This window comes from Ochotona princeps, chromosome 21 (genome assembly GCF_030435755.1).
Source record: "Ochotona princeps isolate mOchPri1 chromosome 21, mOchPri1.hap1, whole genome shotgun sequence".
Taxonomy (NCBI): domain Eukaryota; kingdom Metazoa; phylum Chordata; class Mammalia; order Lagomorpha; family Ochotonidae; genus Ochotona; species Ochotona princeps.
This window is the reverse complement of record NC_080852.1, coordinates 14,685,561-14,713,304: the sequence shown is the minus strand read 5'-3', so window position 1 is coordinate 14,713,304 and position 27,744 is coordinate 14,685,561. Positions and strand designations below refer to the sequence as shown.

General features: G+C 41.7%; 1 protein-coding gene across 1 annotated transcript in view; it reads right to left on the bottom strand.

Annotated features, from left to right (window-relative positions):
- ADAMTS9 (ADAM metallopeptidase with thrombospondin type 1 motif 9) overlaps window positions 1-27,744 on the bottom strand; it is a 156,191-nt gene that overhangs the window by 65,386 nt on the left and 63,061 nt on the right. Inside the window, exons 17-28 of the mRNA XM_058678475.1 lie at window positions 27,305-27,471; window positions 27,081-27,210; window positions 25,715-25,841; window positions 20,578-20,788; window positions 19,961-20,125; window positions 17,983-18,147; window positions 12,439-12,558; window positions 9,058-9,162; window positions 8,751-8,918; window positions 7,114-7,383; window positions 2,747-2,908; window positions 168-344 (exon numbers count right to left, since the gene is read on the bottom strand). Of these exons, the coding sequence (XP_058534458.1) occupies window positions 168-344; window positions 2,747-2,908; window positions 7,114-7,383; window positions 8,751-8,918; window positions 9,058-9,162; window positions 12,439-12,558; window positions 17,983-18,147; window positions 19,961-20,125; window positions 20,578-20,788; window positions 25,715-25,841; window positions 27,081-27,210; window positions 27,305-27,471 (1,967 nt within the window). The remainder of the gene's footprint in view (window positions 1-167; window positions 345-2,746; window positions 2,909-7,113; window positions 7,384-8,750; window positions 8,919-9,057; window positions 9,163-12,438; window positions 12,559-17,982; window positions 18,148-19,960; window positions 20,126-20,577; window positions 20,789-25,714; window positions 25,842-27,080; window positions 27,211-27,304; window positions 27,472-27,744) is intronic.

Genomic DNA, 27,744 nt, shown 5'->3' with positions numbered 1-27,744 from the left:
TGGCAGTATCACACACAATCAGTTCTACTGCATATCCAACCATATCCAATACACTATACTTTCTGGGCTGTCCCTGTGATGGGGATAACTACTGACTGCAGAGGAATGCCCCAGAAGACTTGGAATGAAAAGGTTTGGGTAGCGAACAAGAACAGTTAGGGTCGTACCGAGCTCCAAGGGCCAGTACTCCATGCAGCGTCTTGCAGACAAGCATGTGTGTTACACTGCTCACGGTCAGGAGGCTTATCAAGGATTTCACAGCTCAAGTCTGGAAAGCGTTCACCATTGGACCGCTGACAGACCACCAGTCTTGTTCGCGTGCCTCCGCCACACAGCTTAGTACACTGAAAGAAGGACAAGGGAGATTATGGTTATTTCGTGTGAATAGCAAATGCTAAACTTTCTCTCCCTAGGAGACAAATTTCTTGGCCAAGTTAATCTAACAGCTCTGGGCCAGGGAAATCTCCAAAAGCTAGAGTCAAGTCAAATTATCAAAAGTGATACACGTAACTGACCAAATCTCTCTTACTTAAATGGCATCTAGCAGAAACCATGTATTGAGTGCTTTGTCTTCATCTGTACTGACAGCTTTGATAGATCTCATCTGATCAAAAGGAGAGTAAAATTTCACTCCACATTTTATATGTGGGAGAACTGAGGTTAAGATAGGTTCATCAGGCACATGCATTGCGGTATAGCAGGTTAAGCTGCTTTTGATGCTACTTGTATTCCATATCATAAGACTGGTATGAGTTCTGGCTCCTCAAGTTCTGATCTAACTCCAGTAATGGACCTGGGAAGCAATAAATGATGGCCCAAATATTTAGGACCCTGTTACCCAGGGATGGAGTTGGCTCCAGACCTTGCCATGGCCTAGCCCTGGTTGTTAGATCAGCTGGAGAGTAAACCAGCAGACCAGACATCTCTCCCTATCGATTATTCTATTTTTCAAATAAACAGACTGTTTTGCTTTTAAATTGAAGAGTTAATTAACTTGATCAAAGTCAGCCTCTTAGCAAGTGACTAAGAGTTTTGAGATAAGCAAAACAAAAAATACCCAATTTAAAATTAAGTAAACAATGACTTATTGAATTTTACTTTGTGGCAACTTCTAAGTTGCTGTCACCAACCTCTGGCCATTCTCTGATACCAACGCCCATGGTATGTTATGATGGTAAAGTATTTTACTCTCTCACTTAATCTGAGGACAGATATGACTTCCTCTTTGGATGAATAAACACGTGGTGGGAACACTGGCTAACATTCCAGTGCTTGGCCAGAGTCAAGCTTCTAAGGCAGGAACAAGCTGTATTTCTTGGACAGTGCTGCTGTGCTCAGATCCAGGGACACTGGTAGTCAGTTTTCCTGCTGTGTCAGAGCCAGATCTCCCACAGTAATTGGAATGATCGGGTCCATGCTGACAGCAAGTAGGCCGGCAAATGTGTGCATGCTTCTGGCTGGGATCCAATTACAGAGGCTTAATCACAAGTCCCCATGGGATAGAAGTTTGCTCAGAGTTTTGGGAAACCCACATTACGTGGGTCTCACAGTCTTACTCCCCCTTCCTTGCTTCAGCCAAGCTCTCCAGAATGACATAACTGTCAATGAAAGTCAACAAAAGTCCCTGTGATGACTGCCAGTGACTACCAGAATACGTTTAGGAAATCAGGACATGCGCATGCTTGACGTGGGTCAGTCAACAATAGGATCTAAGGTGTCCCTCTGTCCTTCCCCTGCCCCCCCCTACCCGCCCCCCCCCCCCGCACTGGAGTCTTTCAAGTGTTAATTCTCAGGTTTTACTTGGTAAATTTCATAGTCAAGTAGACCAGGTCAACAAACTGTAAATGTGTTGCCCCACTGATTAATTAAACATAATACAATAACAATCTAAGTCTACATATAATAGGGACACAAAAACTCACTGAATAATAATAGTGCTCTTTAGGCTAATGACTATTCTTAACATGAATAATGTTTATTATTACATTATTAGAACATCAGTGGATTGAGGGCTGTGTGAAAACCATCTGACATGTTCTACCACATGAAATGGTCGGGAATACTGTGTAGTTGACGCTATTAATGTCCTCATTTGCAGAAGAGGACGTAAACATTTTGGAAAGCCAAGATCCAAGGCTTCTCAAAAAGGGCAGGGAAAGGAACCTAGCTCTCTCTGCTCCGAATATATCAGCGCCCTTTATCAGTCATAGCAGGCATCTCTGGAAAGGGAACAGTTGAAGAATGTCCTAACTTGAGAATGTAACAGCTGATTACTGGCTTCCGTGATTCAAACACATCCTCGCTAGAGAACTAGAGACACCTAGGCATTTTGCTTGCTGTTGAGGATTCAGAATACTGGGAGACAGTACTACTGGAGGAGTAAGAGTTTATCACAAACACCCCAAAACCATAATAATAAGGCAAGATTTTGATGGATCAGCCTAACAGATAATTTCAATCACCTTATCCGTTTCATTTTTTAACCACCAGAGCTAATAAACAACTTAAAGCAGGATTTTAATTTGCCTTCTTGCCTAATTTTCCTTTCTTATACATTCAAGCAGTTTCTTATGCAAGTCTCTTATGCAGTTTAGGACAGGTCTATCTAGTTCATCTAAATCTAGAAACTTCTACTAGAATCAGTTTTACTTTCAGGTAAAGTTTGAACAGCAATTGAGTCTGGCTTGCACCATGCCTCATTGCTGCCTTCTTGCCAAGGCCTTGCAGTCGCATGGTTCATGCTCACCTCTCCCCAGCTGCCGTAAGCCCAGTGAGGACAAGGTCCGGATTCACAGGCTCTTTGCTCATCAGGTTTGATTCTCTCCACGCAGTCAGTGGCTGGATATCCGTTTTCATCCTGACATACAACAACACGCCGCTGCGATCCACCAGCACAGGTACTGGAACACTAAACACATCATTCAACAAGTTAACTTCACCTCAATCATAATGTCACAGGCACAAAAAGCAGTTAGGTGAAAAGTCAGAAAGGAACATGACGGAAACTGTGGTCAAATTGTTCACAAAGGCCAAAAGGTAACTGAGGGAATCTGAGAACTTCCCTATCATGGGAATGCGCACCACTTACAAACATATCTATAGGGCAGACCTGTAACTTTTTACAGGTCCTCAACAGGTGCTTGCTAAATGCTACATGAGTTAGGTGTCTAGCTACTTGGGGAACAGCCCCCTTTGCCATCTTCCTTATCCCTCTCCACAGCTCCAAGAGGTGCAGAAGTATGGCTGGATACCAGTTTATTTAGAAATTCTTTCCTTTTCAAGTGCTTTTTACAGCTAACAAGGACTTCCTTTCTAACACAGATGTCAAATTACATGCTTAATGAATTGTCAGTTATTGAAATTAAGCTTCCATATGAACTCACTCAATGACTCCAGGCAAGCACCGCAGAATGTCATTTAGACATTACTTATGAACAGGTAAATGCTCCCTTCTGTTTCTTTACAATAGCCTTCACCTCAACGGCTGACAGAAGCAAGATTTGTTCTGTTGATTTTTTTACTTCCCCAATGAACTAAATTGAAATCCACCTTGATAAATGTCTCTTGGGCTGTTCTTGGAGCCTTAAACTCTCTCTCCCGGGTGGCACTGTTTCCTGTTTGCATTTTAGTTCATTTCCCACACGAGCTTCTCATAGCTCTCCTATTTATCTATACCTAGAGTGTTTTTTCTTCCCACAATTTCCTTATCTTTTTAAACCCAATGTGTTTGCTAGTATCCTTCACTCTGACCCTTAGTTTGTAAAATCAGTGTGCCTATAAATAACCAGCTGGTCTTAAAGCAATGTAATTCCCACAAATGATAAAGCCTAAGACAGCATTCATAAGCATGCTTTTAGTTCCAGTTCTGAAGGTTGATTTGTGCTTTTTATCGAATGCACGTTCCAACCACTGCTATTTGGAAACATGCTCTGACATTGTTTCTTGCTGATCATCTTCCACATCAAGACATGTATATATTTTATTACATTGAAGCAGTCCAATTTCCCTGCCTATGCTGCACCAATTGTAAGTAGTTTAAATGTACAACCACAGGGGTGGGCATTTAGCTTACCAAGTGACATACAGGCTATGTTCCTCACATCGAAGTACCTGGATTTGATGCCTGACTGCAGCTCTTAACTTCACCTTCCTACTAACGCAGACCCTGGTAGGCAGTGGTGATGGCTCAGGTGATTGGATCCTTGAAACTTATGTAGGAGAAGTTGACTGAATTTTCAGTCCCAAGCTTTGACCTAATCCCAATCACTGGAGGAATTTGGGGTATTACCAGTGGATGAGAATACTGTGATTATTCTCTATCTCTATCTCTCACAACTTCTCTCTGTATGCACATCTCTCAATTTTTTTTCTTTAAATGAACCTTAATCAATATTCATACTTTCTCATTTTGCACTGGACTTACTTTTTAAAATATACACCAGGCTAACAAACTTGCTAGTTACATCTGAAAAAAAATTAGGTATATTTTTGACTTAAATAATTCTACCTCTTTTCTCTGAGGGTTCTGATGGATTGTTTTTAAACCTGAAAATATGTGTCTCTCTCTCTCTCTCTCTCACACACACACACACACACACACACAAACTAGCATTTGAATTAACTTTGCTTGGGGGAAAACTAATTGTATGTTGGAAACATATTTTTAGGGGCCAGTGTTATGGTATAGCAGATAAAGTCCACAACCTGTGATTTCAGCCTCTGTAAGGATAGGGTTTAAGTCATGACTGCTCCACTTCCAATCCAGCATTCTGCTAATACACCTCAGAATGCAGCAGAGGATAGCCCAACTGCTTGGGCTCCTGAAACCACACAGACAACCCAGACGAAGTTCCCGACTACAGCCTGGCCCAGCTCAGGCCACTTTGACCATTTGCAGAGTAACCCAGTGGATAGAAATCCTCTATCTGTCACTTTCTCTCTTCCTCTTTGTAACTCTCTTTCAGATAAATAAAATTAATTTTTAAACATTGTAATACACATTTAGCTCTTGAGTTTTTCCTCTTAATAATACAGCTGTGTATCATTTCTTTACTATGTCACCCCTGGACTTCATTGCCCTGTGAAAAGATGAGCTCCCTGAAGAAGGGCTCACACTGTGTGTTATGTAGTTGTCAGGTGCAACTTGTGTACTGTGCAATGTTAAGATGAACATGCCAGTGCACACTTTACACTCCTGGGAGAAGGTCGGACAGGCCAAGTTAGGGCTGAAAAACATCACATTGTCCAGCTTCAATTTTGCATCACTTAGAGGAAAAAAACTGTCCAAACAGGCACACAGAGGAAAACAATGGTGGTGCCATGCTGCAGAATGTTAAACTCTGTCCAAGGGCACAGTCATTCAGTCTTAAAGAAATGCATTATCCTTAGTGCAGTCTGAAATAAGAACAGCACTAATGGGCCCGGCGGCGTGGCCTAGCGGCTAAGGTCCTCACCTTGAAAGCCCCGGGATCCCATATAGGCACCGGTTCTAATCCCGGCAGCTCCACTTCCCATCCAGCTCCCTGCTTGTGGCCTGGGAAAGCAGTTGAGGACGGCCCAAAGCTTTGGGACCCTGCACCCGCGTGGGAGACTCGGAAGAGGTTCCCGGTTCCCAGCATCTGATCGGCACAGGATCGGCGCGCACTGGCCGTTGCGGCTCACTTGGGGAGTGAATCATTGGACGGAAGATCTTCCTCTCTGTCTCTCTTCCTCTCTGTATATCTGACTTTGTAATAAAATACATACATTTTTTTTTAAAAAAAGAACAGCACTAAATATTTTGTAAAAATAAAATTCCTAGTTCTATCGCTGGAATCACAGGTGTGAGTTTTACATTTTATCAACCAGGATAAACATAGGATGTTCAGTGATAACTCTGCTCATCCTTCCATTTCCCAAAACAAAAATCTCTTTCTCATCTAGGTAGAGGGAAGCTCGAGCGGGAAGCAGGCCAGGGGAATGCAATGGTGCAGGTGCTGAGTGCCTTAGCTGCTGGTCTGGAAACAGCTCACATTTGCTGTGAGTGCAGTCGTGTGGCTAATCTGTATTCAGAGCAAAGGACACCCAAGTGACTGACCCAAACCACGTGGGAAGCAGACAGCTTCCGTCTCATTATTTGTACTTCAGAAATAATTAAACACAATTAGTGATCCTAGAAAGACATTGCTAGTAAGCAACTAGAAAGGAGACTGTTGAGTGGTAAGGCCCTGGTAACCATACACCTGCTCAAGAATGCCTCCTTTAGTTCCAACAAAACACATATCAGAATCTGCAGCATGCTTTTTTGGAGCAGGGGAATGGGTGCTTTTTAATTAACAAAATCCAAGAGCATATATATTCTCTTTATATAGTAAGTGTTTTTCCAAGCATTTCTAGTTAGGAGATCATAAGGAACCAAGTGTTGACACCCATTGAAGTTCTCACGCCAGGGCAAGCAAGGGGCCTTACTCGCAACATCTCAAAGATTCTAACGGCCAGAAGGCAGGAACTGTGACACAGTAGGCTTTTTTACAGACAGGAAACAGAAGCACTAAGAAGAATGGGGACCTAAGCACTCCCTCCCAGCCCAATTTACAAATATGGGTCTGCACCAAACAAAGGCCACACCCCACAGAGTCCAACAGGGTTGGGAACCTCTGGCACATGTCTTACCTACCCTGCCATCTTTCCCCAGTCCAAGACAATGACTGACTACTACCCACTGTCCCTCTGTGCATGCCCCTTTGTGACAGCACTCATCCAAAGAAAGGGCAGCAAAGGCAAGATCTCTCTTTCAGTGAAATTTCTCTGTCATCTCAATTTCCCCTACAGGTATCAGCTGTCCAGGGCCCCTATCTGTGACCATGATGGCTTTCAAAACACCTACCTGACTGCACCATCCAACAGTGACACCCTCCTCCATTCCACTGAGGGCTATAGGCAACGTGACCCTAGAACCCCCTTGCTGGGACCATATTAACTTAGGAAATATTGCTTCTCACCTGACAATGTACAACACCAATCTCTTGTGGGGAAAACAGGATCAACAGGCACTTCTAGTTTTCTTCTCCCCAAACCCCACCTCAAGTGAAAGAGAAGCAAGCACACTAGGGAAGCGCTTCAGGGAATACTCACTGCTCCCCAGGGGCCAGTTCTCCACTGGTGTCCACCGAGCACGTGGGTGCGGCTGGGGCCCGGGCTCCTGGGACGATAGTTCTCATTTTGGAAAGGATGCTGGGCTAAGCTCATGTCTGGGGTCCGTTGCGGGCATGGCGACATGGAACAGTCTTGGTCGGTTTCTGGGATGTAATCTTGGTCACACTCGCTCTGATCGATCACCTGGTCACTGTAGTTGACACACACCACTTGCCGGGTTGTCCTACCTTGCCCGCAAGTCACAGAACACTGCGTTGAAGGTTTAGAAACAGAAAAGACGGGTCATTTGGCAGTCAGAGTCAGCTGTAAATTCTTGAATGTGCACTTCAGTAGGAGGCCTGTGATTTTTCCAGTTGCTCTGGTTCCAAATCTTGGAATCACAATTGTCTCTACTCCTTCTTCCCCACCTCATACCAACTTCACTGAGCAATTCCATCAGCTCAGAGTTTAAAACACACCCCAATCCAAACACCTGTCATATTCTCCACCCTCACCTCGTTGATCTGAGACATCACCTTGCCTGCCAGGACTCTGAGAATGGTCTTGCAGCGGAACTCCTGCTTACAAACGTGACATCTCCACCCAAGTCTGTTGACCACATATCATGATTCTATTTAACCCCAATGTTTCATCTAGTGACTTCCCAGTTCACTGAGAACAGTCAAAATCCTTATGCTAACATACTATACCCTTTAAGTGCGTTTCTTTGACTTACTCTCTACTTGCTGTACTCCAGTCATACTAGCCTCATGGACGCTTCTTCAACACATTAGCTACACTCCCGTCTCAGGGATTTTGTCCCCAACATATTGTTTGCTCTTCCAAGATAGCCATGTGGTTTACCTCCTCACTTCACTTAGGTCCTGAGCAATGTCTTTCTGACTATACCCTATCTGAAAGCATGTCCCATCTGTATCCATGCCGTTAACTCTGCTTGACATCTTGCTTGTACTTAGTATTGTTGCCGCACTACATATTTATTTGTTCCCTGTCCTTAACTGAAATAATTTCCACAAAGGCAGACACTTTATTATTCACTGTTCACTGCTCTTCCTGTACAAGTGTTCACTAATATCTAATGAGTAAAGAGATATAGCTGAGAGAAGGGAGAATTGATGGATAAATGGATGGATGGATGGATAGATATTCAAGAAGTGAAAGTAAGATTGTCTATCATTTATTGAGTACCTACTGCTTGCTAAGCATTTAACATATATAATCTTGAATAATTCTCCCAATAACCCTATAAGGTAGGTATTCTGCTGGGTCTTCTTTTAAAAGTAGAGGAAACTGAGGCTCATGAACTTTAACCAGATATTCCAAGGTCATACCATCTACTAATTGCAAAGGTCTGGGTTTTCACACAGATCTATTTTACTGGCCCTTTCAAAGTCATATGCAATTATGACATCTACTGATCATGCCAATAACCTATTGCCCACACAACTGACCAAGGTTTCATAGATTCTTGACCAATTACATAGGTATGGAGCAAGATAATTCCAATCATACACTAAGCACAACTCTGAAATATTACTCACAATGTAGGACACTTCCTCTTTAACCCCCTTTACAGGTCTCCTGCCCTCCCCATACCAATGAATTCATTTGCTTACAGCACTCCAGTCCAAAGCCTTCCACTGCCCACAGGGTGTCACAGAACATTCCTCCTTGGCCACTGGTCTGGGCAGGGTAGCACAGGCACTCTCATCAGCCACAGAGCCATCCTCATCTCGGCAGCTGACATATCTCATTCGGGTCCCTTTTCCACAAGTAGCTGAGCACTGGGGATTAGAGAAAAACAGTGCAGATGTGTTCTGTGAAATGGCTGCTAGAACCAGGGCCAACTTCCTACAGTCACGTCAGAGAATGCCTGCTTCCCCTCATGTCCTCCCACCTCACTTTTCCCACTCTGTATCTTACTGGAGTCCAAGACCCAAATCGCCACTGAGTTCTTGGCACACCGTGTGTGCTTCTCCTTGGTTCTGGGGCAGCTGGAGGAGGGTGACAAGATGGTAATTCACAGTCCTAGATGTGAAAGAAGAAAAAGTCCATGTGATGTTCAAGGCAATGCAATTCAAGATGTATACACATGTAAAGGCAAGAAGGTTAAGGGCTCAGGGCCAGGTCACAGGACATCCCTCTGCCCCCAGCTTCAACTTCTGTAAAACTGGACACAGCCTGAATCATGTAGTACATTCCTTAATATAGGGCAGGAAGTTATGGCGTGACTTTTTAAAGCTGCATTTATTTACCTGTTTACCTGAATGAAGAAAAAATTGGTACAAAACTTCTAAGAGAGTAAGGTGCTATTTTAAACTTAATTCTTACAGTAAAATGATCAAGGTTTGATTTGACTCTTACATAATCTCTTTAGCACAAACATGTTTTCCAGTTAACCCAAAGATAAGACCCTAGGTCCTAAAATCAAATCTAGCTAGAATGGTATTTCCAAAAATTTCACTGAAAAATGAAATGAGAAGTTTATTTCTGGTGTAAAAAATTCAAAATCAATGCATAATCTTTTCATTATATTCTCCAAGAGGTTTGGAAAGACATAATTTAAGAGATCAGCGCCAGAAATTTATATGATGCACTTCAATTATTCAGAGAAAAAGTCCCTGTACTAAGCAGCAGTTATCTGTATATGAATGATATTCCTAGATTTACTGATGGAAAAATAACACATACACCTGCTCAAAATTATTCCAATATCTGACGGTCAGCAACTCTTCTTTCATTTAATGTTTATTTACTATGTGTCAGAGATGTATCAAGGCTTGGTGCTGAATGTGACTGACATATTATCACCTTATGGGTCTCACACTTACCTCTAAACCTTGCCTATGTTTCCGCCCATTGTTCAAAGAATGCCAGAGATTATTTCTCACAGAGTGGAGAAATCCACACAGCAATGTGGGAGGTGGCCTTTAGTCAAATGACTATAATAGAAAATCTTAGAAGAAAACTGAATTCCTAAGGGAGTTGCTACGTCCCCATTCTGGGGTTGCTTTAAGTATCATTGCTAATATTTCTGAGGTACATATCTTACTATTGTTTGGCACATTTTGACAAAATAATAGAGATTAAGATGCCTGAGGTTACAGGCGTTTGGCTAACTGATCCCTGAGAAGATGTGCCCTGTCACAATAACCACGGACTTTTCTGATACTTCTTTACCAATTAACAGCACACTCTGAAATTCGGCGGGTTGAGGGTGTTTGGAATGAGGCTTTGCTCAGTGCCTGAGCTGTGTGCATAGACTAAGCCCAATCCTAACTCCAGCAATTAACAAGGAGATGGACATCCCAGTCCCCTGTGTAGATTTGTAGGGAAAAAAAAGCCAAAGTCAGAATCCACACAGAGTAACATAAGCATGGATGGTTATCAACCAGCTCTCTTGAGAAAAAAATTTATATGTGTTTATAGATGTATACATACACCACATGCAGATATCTATCCTTGTTATAAATTTTATTGACATACAGAACGTGTAGCAAACAATTTACAAATAATAATAAAATATGCAACTACTTTAAATTCATATGGCTAACTGATTCTCATTCACTTTTGCTGGGCTTTTAAAAACACTCCTTTAGGGACTGGTGTGGTAGCCTAGTGGCTAAAGTCCTTGCCTTGCATGTTTCAGGATCCCATATGGGCACCAGATCTTGTCCTGGAGGCCCATTTCCTTCCCATCCAGCTCCCTGCTTGTGGGCTGGAAAAGCAGTTGAGGATGTCCCAAAGCTTTGGGACTCTGCATCCATGTGGGAGACTCAGCAGAAGCTCCGGGCTCCTGGCTTCGGGTTGGTGCAGCTCCAGCCATTGTCGCCACGTGGGGAGTGAATCAATGGACAGAAGATCTTCCTCTATGTCTCTCTTCCTCTCTGTATATCTGACTTTCCAATAAAAATATGTAAATCTTAAAAAAAACCTACTCCTTTACAAAGTATTTATTTACTTGAAAGTGAAAATTCCAGAGAGAGAGATTTTCCTTCTGTTGGTTAACTCCCCAAGTGGCTGCTTTGTTGGAGCTGGGCCAGAGCCAGGAACTAAGATATTCTTCCATATGATATTCGCCCACAGAGCGGCAAGGTAGAAGCATTTGGGCTATCTTCCACTGCTCTCCCCGGATCATTAGTGGAACAAGCAGGATCTGAATGGAAACCCTTATGGGATGCTGGCATTGTACACAGTGGCTTTACTCGCTATTCCACATCGCTGTTCCTGAATTTTTGAATCATCAACAGATATAATTGAGGCGTGAATGTGAATATTGATATTTTCTTTGCATTTAAAAGTAAGGTGACAATAAAATGATGCTAGTCAGAACCTGACTGAGTGATGTCCTGACAGACTTCTTTGAGGGATCAAATGATAAGAACTGTAACAGTATCTTCTCACTATATTGTGTTCATATTACTCATGCCTTTGCAATGAAACTGCTACAGAAAATAATATTCTCCCTATTATTCACAATGTAAGAGCTACATCCTATGATCCCTTTAAGTAGAGTCTAAATGAACATATTCTCTATCACTTTCCTAAGCCAAACCACCAGCCAAGTAGTAAATAAAGCCCGAATCTGTGGCACTTTCCAATCTCAGGCGTGCACATGTGCCCACCATGGCCAGTTTGAAGCTACCAACTTGAAATCAATGAAACAGAGCTGGGAAGAGATGCTCACGACCCTGTCCACGCACTGCACAGATACACACAGGTGAACGACAAGAGCACAGAGAGCAACGGGCAGTAAGTGAAGAACTGAGAAGTCTTCAGGATGTATCAGCTTTTCTTTTCCATATCATTGATTTAGTTATAGGCTTATGGTTTCAGTTATTACATGTATCTGGATGTCATATTTGTAATACATGTAAATGTGCACACACAAATTAAACATGTTTAACAACTAGCTTACAAAATTCCTGAGAAACTTACCAATTAGTTCGTTGGTGGGTCAAAGCTAGCTTTATCACACATGATCTGAACAAATGATTCGAGTTATTGAACATAAAACAGATATGATGAAAAAAATGTTTAGGAAAATGAGTTCAAGTGATGAAAAACACCCACCCAAGAAGAATCAGAATCGAATCTACATATATTTCAATTAACTATGAAACAATAAAACAGGTACATCCAAAATATTAGGTTCTGAATGTCACCAACAGTCTAATCCAGACAATTCAATCAGCTGGTTAGTCGCACATTCAGCTATGAGAAGATTTCAACTATCTGAACTGCTGGGAAGTTTAGGTATCTTAGGGCCCCGAGCCAGAAGCTGACTGCAACAAGAACACTCACCTGGCTATCCGTTGGTCTTGCTGCTGCACTGCAGTCATTGTCATCCACTACTGACATGTAAGTCCCAATGACGCACTTCACTGCCCTGAGCTGGTATCCCTGTCCACAGGTGACGCTGCACTGGGAGAAGAAAACAAAGGAAAATGAATACACAACTCAGCAAATCTTTTTCCTTTACTTTTCTCATAATATCCTGCAAGAGACATATGTTTCAAACACAGTGGGCCAGAGAGTTGTTACCCAAAATAATGAGACAAGTGATTGATCCTGCCCTGGATTATACAACCATTTTACGCATGGGTTTCAAAACTGGTTTTGTACCAAGACAGATTTATCTTTTCAGAAAGATTTATTTATTTGGAAAATAGAATCACAGATAGGGACACACACATATATACACACAAACTGATTTTCCAACTTATGGTATAACCCCCATATAGTCACAAAGGATGGGCCAGGTCAAAGTTAGGGAGCCTGGAACTGATCCAGGTCCCCCACAGGTGGTAGTTCCCAATTACTTGACTCATCTTCTGCTGCCTTCCAGGCACATGAGCAGGAAGTTGAAGTACCTGGAACTTGAACTGGTTCACATGCAGGATGCTGGCACTGTAGGTGACAGCTTAATCCACCTTACCACAATGCCTGCCACTAAATTTATCCTTTATTTCCATTTTCCAATGAATATTCTGAAATCCCCTGCACCCAGCAGAATTCTGTAGCTAAAACAGGCATTTGCTGAGTTCTGTGATGACCATTTTAGACTTCTGGGAAACTGTAAAGATAGAGTAATTGAAATGTGTCCTAATATTTTTACATCGGACAACCTCTACTATGTTATTAGTGAAAGATATGACAAAATAGTGGAAAATATGGCATACACATAGAAAAGGGGAAGAAATAAAATAAAAACAAAACTAGAGATATATTGCCAGGTTTTAACACATTGCCTAATGATACCATACAAACGGCATGGTAGCGCACTCCAGGAGCTGGACACTGAAGCAACTGTCCAGGCACCAAAAATGGAAATAAACAACTTTGTTAAAAACACTGCAACCCAACTAAAGGGCTATAACCACTAGGTAAATATTTCATGAGCAAAACCTGTTCAAATTTGGTAAGATAGTATCAATGGAATTTCTAATTCTGCATTTGCAATAATGTACACTTTTCTCCTACACACAGAATGTTTTCAAAGAAAGACCTTATGTTGGGCTACAAAACAAACCTCAATATATTTAAAATGGGTGAAATAACAAAATGAAGCGAGGCAATGCAACAGTAACAGAAAAAGAAAGTGAGAAATTCAGAAAGAAGTGGAAATTAAATAATAGAGAAGAAATCACAATAGGCGTTAACAAAATACTTTGAGATAAATGGAAAACAAAACATAAAAAAAATTGTGATATAATAAGGGCATATCTTACAGAAAATTTATAGCTGCCAGTAACCACATTAATAAAGAGGAAAGATCTGATAATCTAAATTTATATCCTAAGGAACTCGAGAAAGAAAAGCAAGCCAAATCCCAAATCAGGAGGAAAAAAGGAAATAACAGAGATCAGATCAGAGATAAGTGAAACAGAGGAGAAAATAATACATAAAATAAATCAACAGACACAGAAATAGGTTTTTTGAGAAAGGTGAGAAAAAAAAGAAAAAGACAAATCTTCAGCTGAATGGACTAAGACAAAAGGCTCCATTACTAAAACCATTATGACAACTCTCTAGAGAATTACCAGATTACTATGATTGCCTCTGTGCCAAAATATTAGATAATCTATTGGGAACATGCAAATTACCACACACAAAACAACTCCCTAGAAATGCACAAATCATAAAAACTGATTCACAAGGAAATTAAAAATATGAATACAGCAAGAAGTAGAGAAAATCAATCATTAGTTCAAAATCTTGAAGCAAGCAGAATCCTAAGACTAAACACTGGCAAATTCTACTAAGCATTTCACAAGTACTAACACCAATCATTCTCAAATGCTTCCCAAAAAACCTGAAAACCTGAAGAGGAAGAAACATTTCGTAACTCATCCTGTGAGGCCCAAATTACCCTGATATCAAAGATACCATAATAAAACTGCTAACCAGTTTCTCTCACACTCTAAAAGCAGGCATGTGAATGCAGTGGCTAAGCCTCTGCCTGGGATAGCTGCAGCCCATGTCAGAACACCTGTTTGAATTCTGTTTCTGTTTTTGAGCACAGCTTCCTGAAGGTGTACATTCAGGCAGTTGGATGCCTGGCACCCAGTGGGAAACCTAATCTGGGTTCCCAGTTTCTGGTTTTAGCCTGGTTTAGCCTGAGCCTTGTGATCATTTGAGGAGTGAAATAGCGGAGGGAAGACCACTTTGACTCTGTCTGTTATTTACATTCTACGTCTTTCAAAAAAAAGTATGTAAACAAAAGCTGCGACGCTGCTGCCGATGGCCCAGGAAATGCAGCAGAGAACAGCTTATGTGCATGGATGCCTACTGCCTCTGTGGGAGACTGCAAGAGGCACATGGTTTCAGCCTGACACAGTCTTGGCTGTCGCAGATACTTGGGGGAGCGGAGTGAAGTAGCAGCTGGAAGGTCTGTCTCCTCTTTCAGTAACTCTGACTTTTAGAAAAACAATACATCTTTTTAAAAAGAAGAATATTCTCTTAGATAGCAGTGGGACAATAGACATTTATATGCAAAAGTATGAAGCTGAATTCCTACCTCACATCGTGTAAAGTCACGATGTGACTCAGAATCTAAACAAAATCCTTTGAAAACATCAGAAAATATCTATGACATTTGGCAAAGCTGCCTTCAACATGACAACATAATCAAATGCAAGAAAGAAAAAGCAGATTTATTAGGCTTTATCAAAATTAAAACCTTTTGTGCATCAAATGACACTATTACCAGAGTGAAAAGAAACCTGTTGGTAGGAGAAAACACTGGAAAGTCACGTGTCTGAAAAGGAATTGTCATTCAGAATATATAAGGAGCCACAACTCAACAACAAAAGCCAAAGGTGTGGATTTAAAAATGGAAAGAGGAATATTACTGAACTGTACATTTAAAAATGGTTCAGATGCTAAATTGCAACTCAAGTGAATTTCATCACAATTACAAATTCTCTTCAAATGAATAAAAGCCTCAGGCATTTATTTAGAGAAAATATACAAATGGCCAGCAAGCATATAAAAACATACTTAGTATCTTTTCGAAACGAAAGTGCCAATCAAAACCATACTGGGATACAACTGGGTACCCACTAAGGAGGCTATAATTTCAAAAATGGAAAATAGCAACTGTTAGAATGAAGAGAAATGGGAAAATTTACATAGTGCCAGTAAGAAGTTAAAATGGTACAGCTGCTGTAGAAAGTTTCTGATCTGTCAGAAAGTTAAATACAGAATTGCTATATGATCCAGCAATTCTGCCCCTGAGCATATATCTAAAAGAAGAGAAAATGAGTAATTAAATAAATGCTTATATATGAATACTCACAGCTTCACTAGGAAAACAATTCAAAAGCTCATAGTGGGAAGAAGGGATAAGCCAATGGTAGCACCTCCTTATGATGAAATATTATTCCATAATAAAAAGGAATGAATACACACACATCCCAGAATACAGATGAACCTTAAAAACATTATATTTCATGACCCTATCCATTAAAGACAAACATATTATGGAGTATCTAGAACAGGTAACTCCAAAGAGACAGGTGCAAATCAACAGATGCTAGAAATGGGGCAAAGGCACTGGAGCAGCAATTGGTTAATGTGGACCAGGTTTCCTTTTAGGATGATAAAGCTGTTTTTGAAGTTGATGGAGGTGGTGGCTGGTAGAAAAAAAATTCTGACTGTGCTAAATGCCACTGAATTATTTACTTTAAAATGATTAATCTTACATAAAAACAAAAACAAAAACCAGAGTACAATCCTAAGAACTGTTTTAAAATACCATAGGAAAATCAGTAACATGAGAATATTAGTAATCTCTGCAGTGTTATTTAGGAATGTGTTTGGTTTTCTTTTCACTAAATCGTATCTTGTAAAATTGCTCTTCGAACATGTATGCTTCCTAAATACTATTTAAAATGACCTTTTTTTTTTTCACTGAATTGCATTACATGCTCAACTGAAGGAAGACGCAATGGGTAAAAGACAGACTAAGAAATTAAAACAAAACAAAAACAAAAACAGGTCTCTGAATTCTAGAAGGCGACCCTGAACTACACACTTTCTCTTACTAGTCCCTCAAAAGTCGACAGTGTACAGAGGCTGCCTGCTCACTCAGCCATGGTTAGCCACTGCGACTAGGCATGCTATGAAACGGGCCTCTGAAGCGTGCCAACATTCACAACAGTCACCACTGAGTACAGTAGCAGAGCCGCTTCTGTTTCTGCATAGAAGTTTGGAAATGAAGACAGAGGCTAAGGCATTCAAGTGGCTGAGCCTTGTCAGGGGAGGGAGAATCTTTCTTTAAGGGATTACGTAAGTGGCAGCAGACAGCTGCTCTGCTTCTGCTGGGAACTTGGAGTGCTGTGCAAAGTGTTTTAAGCATGCCTTTGCTTCTATATTAGGAAGGTTTCAGTTCCAAGAATACTGGCTTCTGAAGTCCAAGTCCAGCATGGACTCTGCCTCCTCCCCCCACCTTTTTTAAACTGTTTCAGTTACGGAAGCAGGTGTTTAGCCTAGCGCTTAAGACGCCCATGTTCTACATCAAAGTACCCGGGTTCAATTCCTGGCTCCAATCCTCAACGCAGCTTCTTGCTAAGGCAGACCCTGGAAAGCAATGGTGATGACTACAATAGCTGGGCTCTTGCCACAAACGTGGAAAACCTGGACTGAGGACATACCTTCCAGGTTTGGCTTTCATGGGACCCTAGCCAGAGCAGGCCTCTGGAGGAGTGGACCAGCAGATGGGAGCTTCTGTCTCCGCACTCTGCATCTTGACTAAACACACACATACATAAATGAAATGAAATGTTGAAAGATTTCAAAGGATGATTTGGGCAAAACTTGGAAACCTACAGACCAGAGGACTCAACAAAGATTCTTTTGTAACACCACAACTCTGCACATGGGATGTATTCAAGGCTGTTTCAAGAATCTGACTTGTTTATGAAGTGGGTTTTGGGTACTGTGAGGGTGGGATCTAAAACACCACTTCTGAATCTCAGCTCTGGCTGTGGCAGCCCATCCTGGAAGAGTCCCATGGAGCTAAGCAAGATCACATCAGCCAAGCACGAAGACTGCTGAGGATCTGTTCAAGCCCTGGTGGGCTCGAGCTATGGTCAAAGCCAAAGCATGATGAAAGGCAGGGGACTGCGCAAGAGGAGGCGTTGGCTCCAAGGGAGATTGGTGGAAACTCTTGGAAGGCGACATGGTGGCTGAGTCAGATGGGATGGACCCAGGATCGTGGTGGTCCGGTGTGTGCCACTGAGCACAAGTAGGGGGCCCAGAGTCCCTCCCCCTGAGTGCCCCTGGGCAAGCTCTCTTCAGATAAGAAAGAAAGAATGCAGTGAAGAATCTTATCGTGTAAAATACCTGTCCCCAGGGTCCCGCCTGCCAGGACGCACATTCCGGCTGCTGACAAGTCTGTGTGGAGGCTGGCTTGGCCTCAGGGTCACAGCTTCTATCGTTTAATCGATCTTCGCCAAACTGACACCAGACTTGGCGGTGCTTATGTCCTTTTCCACAGGTGACCAAGCACTGTAATACAAAGCAGAGTCAGTCAGGGTCACTTCTGATCAATGCTTGTGGGGTTTCCAGGGACTATTCATCGATTAGCAGAAACACAAGTGTTCTTTTCCCACGCAATCGGCAAATACAGGACGGCTGAGCCTTCTTTCTTTACTCCTCCCTCTCCCTCTGTGTGCTGTTTGTTCAGAGCAATTCCCACCCTCTCTTCATCTCTCTCCTTTTTCTTCCTCTCTTCCTTCTTGTTTTGCCTTTCCCTTCTTTATTTTCTTGCCTCTGAACCAGTTTCAAGCATAAAATAAACTGAACACACAGAACCGTGTTATAAAGCCCTGAGACACAGCACTAGTGGTTTTCTCGCCTAACAGTTAAGTGTGGGGATCGCTGAGTCAGATCAACCTGGGTGTTAACCCCCACAACCAAGTCATGTGGTTCTCTGCACCTCAATGTTCTCATCTGTGCAACAGGGACAACAATGGTGCCCAATTCAGAGGATTGTGGAAATTAAGTGAGAAAACTCCAAGCAAAGTGCGCAGTTCCATGTTCACTGAGTGAACTGAATACAACCATTATTGTCCACACTTATTGAGAGTTTGAGAGACTAAGAAAAAAATATACACAAGAAAACTATAAGGATCCAAAAATCTCACTACCCAAGGACACCCAGATCCACTTTTTGTTTTTGTGTTAGTGGTGTTTATCTAAGGCTCTCTGGATCCCACTGTATTTACAGTCAGATCTTTCCCACTTTTATTTTATGATTTAGTGTTTTTGCAAAGAGTCCTGCTTAATTTAAAATAATGCCTTTATTGGTATTAACTAAGTAAAATTTAAACCCACCACCTCTTTCATCTTTTATTAACTAAATACTAGAGTTTAAACAATGGTAGCTTTGAATCCAGAACTGAAGCACTACCCTAGTTAGTTTGCACTAGTTAGCACTAACCTGTTAATTTGTCCAGGATGAGAATACTGCTAATCACATACATTGGTACTTATCCACTATTCCAGGGCATTTAACAGTAGCCTTCTCAAATAGGCATTTTATTTGATGGTCAAAGGAAACAGACAGTGGTATACTCATATGAATGAAATAAAGGCTCAGATGGAGTGGCTATATCAGGGACACATTTGTTCTTTCCCCCATATTCTTGGCTTGACCCACAAAAAGGAGAACACTTACCTTTCTCCTCCCCCCCCTTCCAATTTGCATTTGGATCCTCTTCTTGGAGAGAGTTGATTCCTATTTGAAAATCTTTCAAGGCCATGGTAACGCTGAGCTATGTCAATACTGAGGACTAACACCATGAAACAAGCTCTACTGTCTTTTGCTATTCTGGAGCAACCTGTGTTAAGCACCATACAGTTTGCATGGACTCAGTAAAGCAAAGAACAAGAAAGGAGTAAATCCGAATGCTCAGGTTGGTCCTTTTCTTCTCATCACTGATTTTCCTCTAGCTACTAGATGGGTCAGACAGATAACAGACGAGGGTCAAATTCTGTGTATGTTTAAGGTGAGGAAGGAGGAAACGTCAGAGCTAAGTTAGGATGGCTCAAACTCTAATTTTCCTTCAGTGATTTAGCAAAGAACTCAAAGTGGGAATGTGAGGAGACAGAACTTCAAGATTGCCAACAGATGCTGCTCAAGTGGGTGATTCAGCCAGGTCCAAGATGATATGGAGATTACTGGGACACACAGTAGGTGGGGAAATGGAGCTGTTTCATCAAGTGGAGGTGGGAGACAGGCTCACTAGGGTTAATCTTAAACAGAGCTTCTAAAGCCCTGGAGCGATGATTGAGAGAAATGACAGCCTTTCTGTCTCACCTCTGACCATTCTCCTGATTTCCACTGCGGACAAGAGAACTCATTGCACCTCTGAACGGTGACTTTCTCCTGATGCATGCATTTGCTGTCCTCCAGCACATCATTTCGCGTATTGACACAGATAGCCCTTCTCCTCTGAATTCCACCATCACAGCTTTTAGAACACTGGAAGAATAGAAAGTTAAAATAAACTAATGTTGAATTTCTTAGGAAACATACTCAAAATTCTGGGGAGGCTGTCTTTTCTAACCCTTAAGAAGCAAATAATCCTGGCCAATTCTAATTGATATTTGGGGGTAATTTTTATGCTATCAATTTATGTAACAGTTTGATAGTGAAGTCATCATTAGCTCATTGGCAGAGGATACTGAAATTAGAAATAAACAGCGGGCTATGAAAAAGTGATTGATTGAGATATTCTACCACTTCCAGTTTTCTACCTGCTATGCCCACATCAGACATTACAAATTAATCATGGTACCCTTGTCTGCAGAGATTCAGTGGGGCCAGGCACTATAAATCAACCACACAGCAGAATTCTAATTCTAATGCTACAAAGAGCCATTAACTAATAAGACTTAACTTGCAATACAATCTTGGAGTGAGAACCAACTTACATCAGTCCAAGCTGAATAGCGCCATCCACCCGTGTTACATTCTCCTGAGCATTTTTCCCGGTTGCTTGGTTTGGGGTGACTGCTGCAAAAACTGTCATCAACCTTCTCGGTCTTCCCATCCAGCCTGCTGTATTTGGCACAGTAGATGTCTAAGGTGCGATAACCCAAGCCACACTGGGCACTACACTCACTCCTGCTCCCAACGTGCCACCTAGGCATAAATAATAGAGAATCCAACACAGATGTTAAGCTTTGAAAGTGTCTTATCTATACTCAACTGGTGGAAGAACTGAGTTCTTTTCTCTTAACTTTAAAAACATGGAGCCCAAAGCCACAAGGAGTCATTGACATTCAATTTTAAACCAGCATATCCATAGATTTTCCATGGCTGCCAATGTCCATGGAAGCAGTAGAATGACAGTCAGAGATCCAGGCCTTGTAAAGATTCTCCCCAGACACTCCAATATGAAAATCCAGTAATAACAACAAAAAGATGGACGTCAACAGGGAAAAAGAAAGTAGTGTCATTTAAAAAGTCCATGCAATCCAGATTCATTGGATTTTTTTTCTATCAGAGAACTTGCTATTGGAAACTCAACCTATTCATCTGTGGATGAGAATTTTACTATAAAAAAGTGCCCAATGAGCATCTTCTGAATTCAGCAAAAAATGTGTCACTTGAATTATGAAGTTTAATTACACTAAACTTCTGTATATTTGAATATAAATTCTTCTTAGGTATCATTCCCATTTGAATCTGTAAGTCTGTCGATTTTGTATCCCCAGTACCTATAATGAAATTTTCTTGGCATGTAGGGGGTGTTCAACACATGTTGATGAGTCATTTGATTTTTTTTTTTACTGTCCTAGAAACACAGTCTACAGTATTCAATTAGCAAAAGAAAATGCTTAACAGGAATAGAATAAATAAATGACTTTGAAATGTACTCATTAGACTGATAAATATCAAATAAGACAGTTGCATTATAGAATTGTTTGATTTTACTTTTAATTGTAAATTCTCTATTGCTCCAAAATTGAGTGGTTTGCTGATTGCAAACATCCCAAGAGTTCTTCCACATAAACCTGTCCAGGAGAACTTAACAAATAAAAGTAATAGTTACTTATTTGTCTTGAAATTTCTCATTAATGCTCCAAAGTAGGTCAGAGTTGACCACGGACAAGTAAAGTGGACCTTGGGTCATTTCCGGTGGAGTGACACCATCCTGTGGCTATTTTGTTCTACTCTGAAACATGGTAAAGGGGGGGCCTGTAAAACATTGTCTTATCTCATCCTGTCAGTTTAATCGAAGCAAACTCTCCCTTCCTGCAGGAAGTGAAGTAAAAATGTGGACCAACTCAACAAGCATCCGGAACTTTCATCTGGAAGTTTCCCTGACAGTCACTTAGTCCCTGAAATATGAGTGGGGAACCCCCAAGAATCTGAGGGAGGGTCACATAGTGCATTGTCTTTGAAACACTTCTCAAAATGCTACCACCTGTCATTGTCTTTCTTTGGACAGTGTTTTCAACTATGATGTTTTCTGCTGACATAGTTAATTTCATGGGAACTGAAATAAAACTGTATTTTATCAGTGTATTTTAATTAAAAAAAAGGGGGGGGGGACATTCCAAGCTCCATCTCCATAAGCTGGAACTGAAGGAAAAGGGGGGAGGGTAGTAATTATGGGTGTGGAGGGATTGTGGGAATGAATGAATCTAAGAAGTACTGAATTAGAGATTTCTGAACGGCAAGATTTGCCTAGGTCTTTGAAAAGTGGATGAGCAAGGAGAGATGGGTGGTGCAGCTTCTACAGCACACTGGTTAGCAGTGGATCATCCCTGTAGAATTTGTAATCCACAGGCATGCTTTGGCAGGAACTATTTTACAGTTTGACCAACCAGCCACAATATTTTCCTTGATTTGTGTAAGTTTTGCATAAAAGTTAACATAAGTCACAGTCAACATGACAGAATCCTTCCTTTAGGGCTGTGTGTGTGTGTGTGTGTGTGTGTGTGTGTGTGTGGTGTGTGTGTGTGTGTATGTTTTAAGGATTTACTTATTTATTTGGAAGGTTGAATTGAGAGAGAAAGAGAGACAGATAAAATGCCTCCATCTGCTGATTTTCATTCTCCAAATGGCCATAAGGCCTGGAGCTGGTCTGAAGCCAGGAACTTCTCTTGGGTCTCCCACATGGGTTCAATGAACCAAGCTCTTGGGCTATCTTCCACTGCTTTCCCAGGCCATTACCAAGGAGCCGGATTGGAAGTGGAGCAGCCAGGACTCAAACCAGTGCCATACAGGATGCTGGTGCCACAGAGTGCAGCTTTCCCAGCTTTACCACAGCACTAGTCCCTGGTTTGTGTGTTTTTTAGTTTTTAACTTTGTTTGACTTACAATCTGTAAAAGGCAGTAAGACATGAGTTTGAATATTGACAAATACTGATGTTGCATTTAGTATTAAGCTTGTATATGCATCTACCTACTTAAGAGGCTTTGCACATGAACCCTAGACATTTATCTTTTAAAGTTTGAGTTATTTCTCTTCTGATCCACTGTATCTATCCAAAGGCTGTCTTCACCTTCTTCCCATTCATGTAACAGCCTGTGCTTTGCTATCCTTATTCAGTCTCAGCAGAGTCAAAAAACAATCAAACATTTCAAAAATATGACTTCATCTACATGGGGCAATTTAGAATAGTGCACTTGTCATGCCTACAATAAAAAATAATTTGTGTTCTCTAGCCACACTTAAATGTTATGCTCACAAAAGCAGTAAGTAGAAAACCACATGAGATTCATGAGAGAAGTTCCCTGCAGTTGAAGCTATCTTTCAAACTCTGTGTGCTACAGCCAAAAGGTCCTCAATATATGAAAAATGCAAAACATAGGGTATATAAGCATCATCACAAACTAAACTGAAACCAAGTGAAAAATGTTAGTTTCTCAAATAACAGCTCAAAAATTAATCCCTATTCCCAAATCGGTGCTTCTTGGCTAAATCTGAGATAGGGCTCTTAAAGAAGCAGTTGCTTTTTAATGGTCACGGTCTATCATTCAAAGTGCTCTGCACAAAGTTGCCTGCTTTGCCATCACAGGAGAGCACAGTGCTGCAGGTAGAATATCCTGTGTTTGCATTGCTCCTTTGAGTCCCATAAACCCTGGCCTGATTCAGCCAGGAGAGAAATGACAGGCGAAGGGAGCCAAGTAGCGCAGGGAAGAGGGATACAACAGAAAATTTGAGGCAATTTTTCCATTTCATGAAGAAAAAAAATTACACAGAATAAGATCCACACACAGTTTTCATGATACCTGAACTAAAAGGAAAACAAACATAGGCATTTGGCCCAGTGGTTAGGACACCCATGTTGTATCAGAGTGGTTCACTTCAATACTGGTTTGACTCTTAACTCCAGCTTCCTGCTAATGCTGACCCTGGAAGGTTGTTGGCATGGATTAAATAGCTGGATCAACTAGACATGAATTGAATTTCCATCTCCTGGCTGCGTGACCCAGCCTAGGCCTAGCTGTGAGGGGAATTTGGGGAGTGAACCAATGGCTGTGGACTCTATTTATGCCTCTCAAATTATCTCTCATAATGTGACTTAGACACACACTAGCTTCTCTCAGCCTCTCTTCTCCTAATATTATCAAATAAAGTGGCGATAACATCAACACTTAAGTTGTAATACTGGTTGAAGAACTAATTACCAACTGCATCATAGCATAAGAACTAACAGCATGTTAACTACATCAAAAGCACATCTAGTGAAAATAATGACAACAGTTAATTCTTAGGAAATGGATGATTCTGTTATAATTACTTTCTGACCAATGCAGGATAATTTGATATGAGACTAATCTGAATATATCATTTTCCTCCATTTATTAACGTTTTCCTCAAGGAAATTTGCATATTTGCATATTTTTCTCCAAACATCATTAATTTACAAATGACATTTTTCTGAAAAGATCTTTTAACTAGTTTAACTCAACTGGCTGAAACAATGGGTTTACACGGATCCTACTTAACACAGAAATAAGGCGTGACATAAAGTGCCTGCATTTTACTGTCTTTTTGTTATTGTTGCTTTTTAACAATGACTTCTATCAGTGCTCTTTTGGCAAGCCAATGAGCAAGTGAATCAATGACACTGGGTACAGAGGAAGTGTGATCAAGTGGAAAGATATGGGACTTTGAAGTTGGAGCCTCCAGGTCCGGACTGGCAGCCTTTAGCACTGGCAGCCACTATTAGCCCTCCCATGACTCCCATGACAAACATTACTAACGGATCACAGCACTCCTCTTTGCTACCAGAACCTCGAGAGGGTGTTACACTCTGTACTCCAGCACCAGAGGCAGCCAACACCACTGGAGAGGATTTGGCATGGTGATGTGGAACCTTCTGAAATGCTTGCATATTTACTTTGCTACTTAGGAACGGTGAGCACCACACACATTCTACCCCATGTTGATATTTTCTCCTCCAGCCAAGGAAGATAACAGCTCACTTAACTTGCACTGAACTGACATACAGACAATATAGTGCCACCTCTCTCCTCCAGGCTACATCTGTTTACACACAATACTATCAAATTTAGAGGTAAATGGGAAAACTCTACAATCCTCCACTCACCCACCATTTCCTGCCTCAGATTTCACACTTGGTTGAGAAACTAGTAATTTGTGCATAGATTTTCTTCTTGCTCCTTCCATTTCTTTACCTCAGTGCACCACACCTTCCGTGTGCATAATTCTACTGGGGAGGATCTACTTTGGGAGTTTTTCCTGTCTCTGTTGACTTTCCAACCAAACTTTTGTACAGGATGTGACTCAATCATCAGGCTAATATCCACTCAGCAAGTTGTGAGGATCAAACGAGAAGGTTTTGGGCAAGCGCCATACTCTATTAGGTACTGTTAATTCTTGTGAAAACAAGAAATCTACACTTGTGTGTCTTGGATACTTGGTTGCAGGGGGACAGAGAATTGGCTAAAGTTTATTTCACTGGATCACCAAGAAGGGCAACTAAAGATCAATGCTCCCGTCTTCTGACCCTCACATACCGAACCCCCGTAAGATCTCTCAACTCAAAAGCAAAGACTACAATGAAATAAATAAATAAATAACCCCACCTCAGGTCACAGTCTGTGCCACAGGCTTCAGTAACGGGTCCCGGCTGGGGCAGCCGATCGCATCTCTGATCAGAAACGGGAAGCTGATCAGATTCCCTCGTGCACACAGGCTTGCGCTTCCGCTCCCCTAAGCATGGAAGGAAAAAGAAGACTCAGAGGAAGCCATCTAGTTCACAGGCTCCGCACACCAGAGTGTCAGACGTTTTCTCTGGAGAGCTAGACAGTACTTCTATGCTGCTTTGTTGGCCATGTGATCTCGGTCACACACATAGATGAAACAGCTGGGGTAGCTGTGTGCCAGTAACACTTTGCTGAAAACAGTACATAAGTGTGGGGGAGGGTGGGACATTGGATTAAGCTGCTTAAACCACTGTTTCTGAGGCCTGTATTCTTTACTAAAGCTCTTGGTTTGAGTCCCAGTTGTCCTGCTTTCTACCCAGCAGCCTGCTAAGGCATCCTGGGAGGCAGTGGATGATGACTGCAGTGCCTGGGCCCTTGCCACCTGTGTGTGAGACCAGGCTGGAGTTGGGTTCACAGCCCTTTGGCCTGCACCAGTTTTGATTATAGATATTTGGAGAATGAACATATCTTTTCACTTCGTGTGTGTGACACTTTTCCTTTTAAGAAGATGAAAATAAATAAATAAATAAATAAATGTAAGGGGAAAAGTATATGACAGAGCCTGGTGCCGTGGCCTAGCGGCTAAAGTCCTCGCCTTAAACGCGCCGGGATCCCATATGGTTGCTGGTTCTAGTCCTGGCAGCCCCGCTTCCCATCCAGCTCCCTGCTTGTGGCCTGGGAAAGAAGTCGAGGACGGCCCAATTCCTTGGGTTCCTGCACCCACATGAGAGACCTGGAGGAAATTCCTGGCTCCTGACTTCGGAGTGGCGCAGCACCGGCCGTTGTAGTCACTTGGGGAGTGAATCATCGGACGGAAGATCTTCCTCTCTCTCTTTCCTCCTATCTGTATATCTGACTTTGCGATAAAAATAAATAAATCTTAAAAAAAGTATATGACAGGCTAGTGTCGTTTTGTGGCTGTAGCTTATACGTAGAGCTCTATTTCTTTCTGACAAAACAAGAAAATATCAGTAACGTACTATGACTGCTTAAGCTGTATCTCTGCAAAAACTCAAGTGGCAGGAGCTGATTTTGCCTGTCTTTGCACATTGGGCATAAACTTCCCAAGATGTAAAACCAAACAGATCCAGAATCTTTCTTGCCATCCCTAATGACCAGCTGCGTTGAGAGAAAGGTTAGAGGACACACACAGAAGGATTCATAGGTTACATGTATTTGGCTGTTCCTAAAACCAGGTTTCACAAAACATTTCAGATCTCCCAAAGCTCAAGCACAAAGCAAATACCTTGGCAGGGTCTGCTGCACGGCTGCCATGGTCCATGACTGTTCCAGTAAAACTGCTGAGGCTTATCATCAATTGGAATATTGAAAGAATAGCGCACGTCAGGGTTGTATAACTTCCCCACTGACAAAACCTGCAAGGTGCAGACAAAACAGACAGTAAGTTTGTGTTCAGGGGAGCCCAAGGGGGGAAGAGAGGTGGTTACAGGCTTAGGGTCAAGTTTTTACCTGAAGCAAAAGTTCTTGTTCAATGCGATCTGTGGAGTTAATTCTTTCCACGACATTGTCGGATCCACTGTACTCGATCATAGTATTCCCAATGCGGATTTCCCGTTTGGACATTGCAACAACAAAGTCTCCATTTATTAAGAAATCACCTTGACTGCTTGCTAAAGCTGTAGATGAGAACAGAGAGTTCACTGATCTGCTGTCAGTGGCAGGCTATTTGAAATAGGAAGCAAAGAGTCACAAATCAAAGGATGAGGACTTGTGAGCCACAAAGGCATCTGTTCGCATGCTAGCTTTGCTTCACACCAGCCGCGTGGCCTTGATAAATCAGCATCCCTTTCAGTCACTACTTCTTTTATCTCAAATACGGAGGGAAAAAAAATCTACCCATCCTGGGACCTGTGAAAAGTAAGTGAATAGAGCGATTACAGAATAACAGG